Here is a 2,879-nt window from a genome sequence, read left to right on the forward strand (position 1 = left end):
GGGTACGCAGATCACCTACCTCACGGTCGTGGTTTTCTCGGACGAGACGGAAGTTCGATGTCGGGCAAAACCATAATGGGTTCTTCGGAGACAATGGTCCGAAGGCGGTCGAAAGCTGCTTGGCATTGCTCTGTCCATTGCCACTTCCTGTCCTTCTTCAACATGTCCGAGAGAGGGGCTGCTATCGAGGAGTACCCGAGGATAAATCTTCGGTAGTAGTTGACCAATCCAAGGAAGGATCGCAACTGTGGGAGAGTCCTCGGTACAGCCCACTCTCGGATTGCTTGGATCTTCTTTGGGTCCATCAAGAGCTGTCCATCCTTGACATAATGGCCGAGAAACTCCACTTCTCTTTGGGCAAAGCTACACTTCTCAAGCTTGATGTATAGCTCATTGTCTCGGAGAACACTCAAGACAGTCCGCAAATGACCTACATGCTCACTTAGGTTCCGGCTATACACAACAATATCGTCTAGGTATACCACAACAAACTTGTCAAGATATTCATGGAATAGTTGGTTCATCATGGTACAGAATGTAGCTGGAGCGTTAGTGAGGCCAAAGGGCATTACCTTGAATTCGAAGGAACCATACCTTGTTGTGCACGCGGTCTTTGGTTCATCTCCTTCGGCGATGCGCACTTGATAATATCCCGACCTCAAGTCGAGTTTGGAGAACACTCGTGCATCCTTGAGCTGATCAAACAGGTCGGCTATTAGTGGAATAGGATACTTATTCTTGATTGTTACCTTGTTCAAAGCTCGGTAGTCAATGCACATCCTTAGGGATCCGTCCTTCTTCTTTTGGAAGAGCACGGGAGCGCCATAGGGGGCCTTAGAAGGCTGGATGTAGCCGGCCTCTAGGAGATCTTCTAGCTGCCTCTTGAGCTCAGCTAGCTCGGGAGGAGCCATTCGGTAAGGAGGCATGGCTGGTGGTTTAGCTCCGGGGATCAGCTCTATGGCGTGATCAATGCCACGTCTCGGAGGGAGTTTCTTGGGAAGCTCCTCGGGCATGACATCTGCAAAATCATTTAACACTTGCCTTACCTCGGCCGGGATCGTTGGTTGATCCGGCATATCCGTCTCTTCTCCTTGGTTGAGGTTCCGGACAGTGGCCAAGAAAGACTCGGAGTTTTTGACTCCTCTCTTGAATTGCATGGCCGTGAGGGTTGAGGATGCGGTCGGAGCAGCTTTGAGAGGAACGATGGTGGGTTTGTCCTTGTCGATGATCACCAATGTCGTTGTGGATGCGGGAATGAACGTGCTAACGGATCGGAAGAACGTAAGTCCTAACACAACCCGAAAGTCGTCCATTGGGAGGATGGTGAAGTCGGTCTTCCCAACCCAATCCCCAATCTGAATCCGGACATCGCGGGCGATGCCGGACGCGTTTTGGGCAGGTGAGTTGACAGCCTTCACCGTTCCTCCACTCCCGTCCACTCGGAGTTTCAACCTCTTAGCTTCTCCTGCATCCATAAAATTATGTGAGGCACCGGTATCAAACATGACAGGAACAATCTTACCGTATATCTCTACGTCGGCGTAGAGGAGTCCCTTGGACTTGGTCTCGATGTTCTTGTCATCCTCGGGAATGGTTGGCTTGGACAGCGTCCCGAAGCGGTGTAAGGACCCAACAATGGCTTGGTCCTTGTCCTCGGTGACCTTGTTCTTGCCCTTGTTTGGCTGATCGGTCACGGCGTTGAGTTTCTTTTGCTTTGGACAGTCGCGGACCCAATGGGGTCCTTGGCAAAGGAAGCACGGACTCGGGGGAGGTTTGGACTTCTTGTTCTGTCCACTGTAGCCTCCTTGGCCCGGCTTGTCCGAACGTGGCGGTCCTTGGTGAGGATGATTGTGCCGGGGCTTGTTGCCGTCCCTTGACTTGTGAGGGTTGTTCGGACGAGCCACGCTGTAGTCCGTGAGTCCCTCTACAACAGAAATAGCTGCATTCAAAGTGTTAGCTTCTCTCCTATTCACTTCTAGGCGGGCAAAGTCTTTTAACCCGTCCTTGAAGTGAAAGAGAGCGTCTTGGTCACTCACATCACCTAATTCAAGCAAAAGAGAAGAGAATTCTCGGACATAGTCCGAGATACTTCCTGATTGTCGGAGTCTACGGAAGCGTGTCCGTATCTCGTCCCGTGCATTGGACGGCACGAACTGTTGACGCAAGGCTGCCTTGAATTGGTCCCAAGTGGTGACCCGGCGTTCTTGGTCAAGCAACGTTCTTCTCCACCACAATTGCGCGAGATCTTGGAGGTAGTTCCCGGCGCCCTTGACCTTAGCTAGCTCTCCCGTAACACCTGCACCCTCAAAATATTGTTCCATACTAAAGAGAAAGGACTCTACCGTAGAGGAGTTCCTCGCTCCATTGTAGGGTTTTGGCTCGGGTCCTCGGATGACTTGCTCTCTTGGGGCGTGGTCTCGGTCATGGACAGGGGCTTGCTGCACCATCTCACGAAGAGACCTGCATTCACGGGTTAGATTATGGACTAGGGTACGCAGATCACCTACCTCGCGGTCGTGGTTCTCACGAACAAGACGAAAGTTTTCGTCGGTCATGTCTCTATCGGCTCGGGCTTGCTGCTCCAAGTTGTCTAGGACATGTTTGGTCGATTCGCTCACAGCGGAGATCTCCTGTTCCAGACCGTCCGTGCGTGCGTCTTGCTCAACCTCGGACTCCTCGAGAGCCCGCAGACGTGCTTCTACGGACCCGGCTTGAGCCTCGGTTGCGCGTGTTCTAGCTCGTGTCGTGGGACCGAGGTCTGTGCCTCGTCCACGCCCATTGTCAGCCTCGGATGTGTGTCCCAAGGGCTGGTTGTTGGCTCCATCTTGGCTCGACATGGTGTCGAATCTCCTGTCTTCTCTCGGTTCTCGGAAGAGTGT

At 52.7% G+C, this 2,879-nt stretch overlaps 1 protein-coding gene across 1 annotated transcript; it reads right to left on the reverse strand.

The window, feature by feature from the left end:
- Positions 1 to 20: 20 nt before the first annotated feature.
- LOC104806071 lies at positions 21 to 2,837 on the reverse strand. Its single transcript, XM_010530788.1, has one exon. The coding sequence runs from the start codon at positions 2,835 to 2,837 to the stop codon at positions 21 to 23; it is 2,817 nt and encodes a 938-aa protein (XP_010529090.1).
- Between the last annotated feature and the right edge of the window lie 42 nt (positions 2,838 to 2,879).

This window comes from Tarenaya hassleriana, unplaced genomic scaffold, assembly GCF_000463585.1.
Source record: "Tarenaya hassleriana unplaced genomic scaffold, ASM46358v1 Cleome1160, whole genome shotgun sequence".
Classification (NCBI taxonomy): Eukaryota; Viridiplantae; Streptophyta; class Magnoliopsida; order Brassicales; family Cleomaceae; genus Tarenaya; species Tarenaya hassleriana.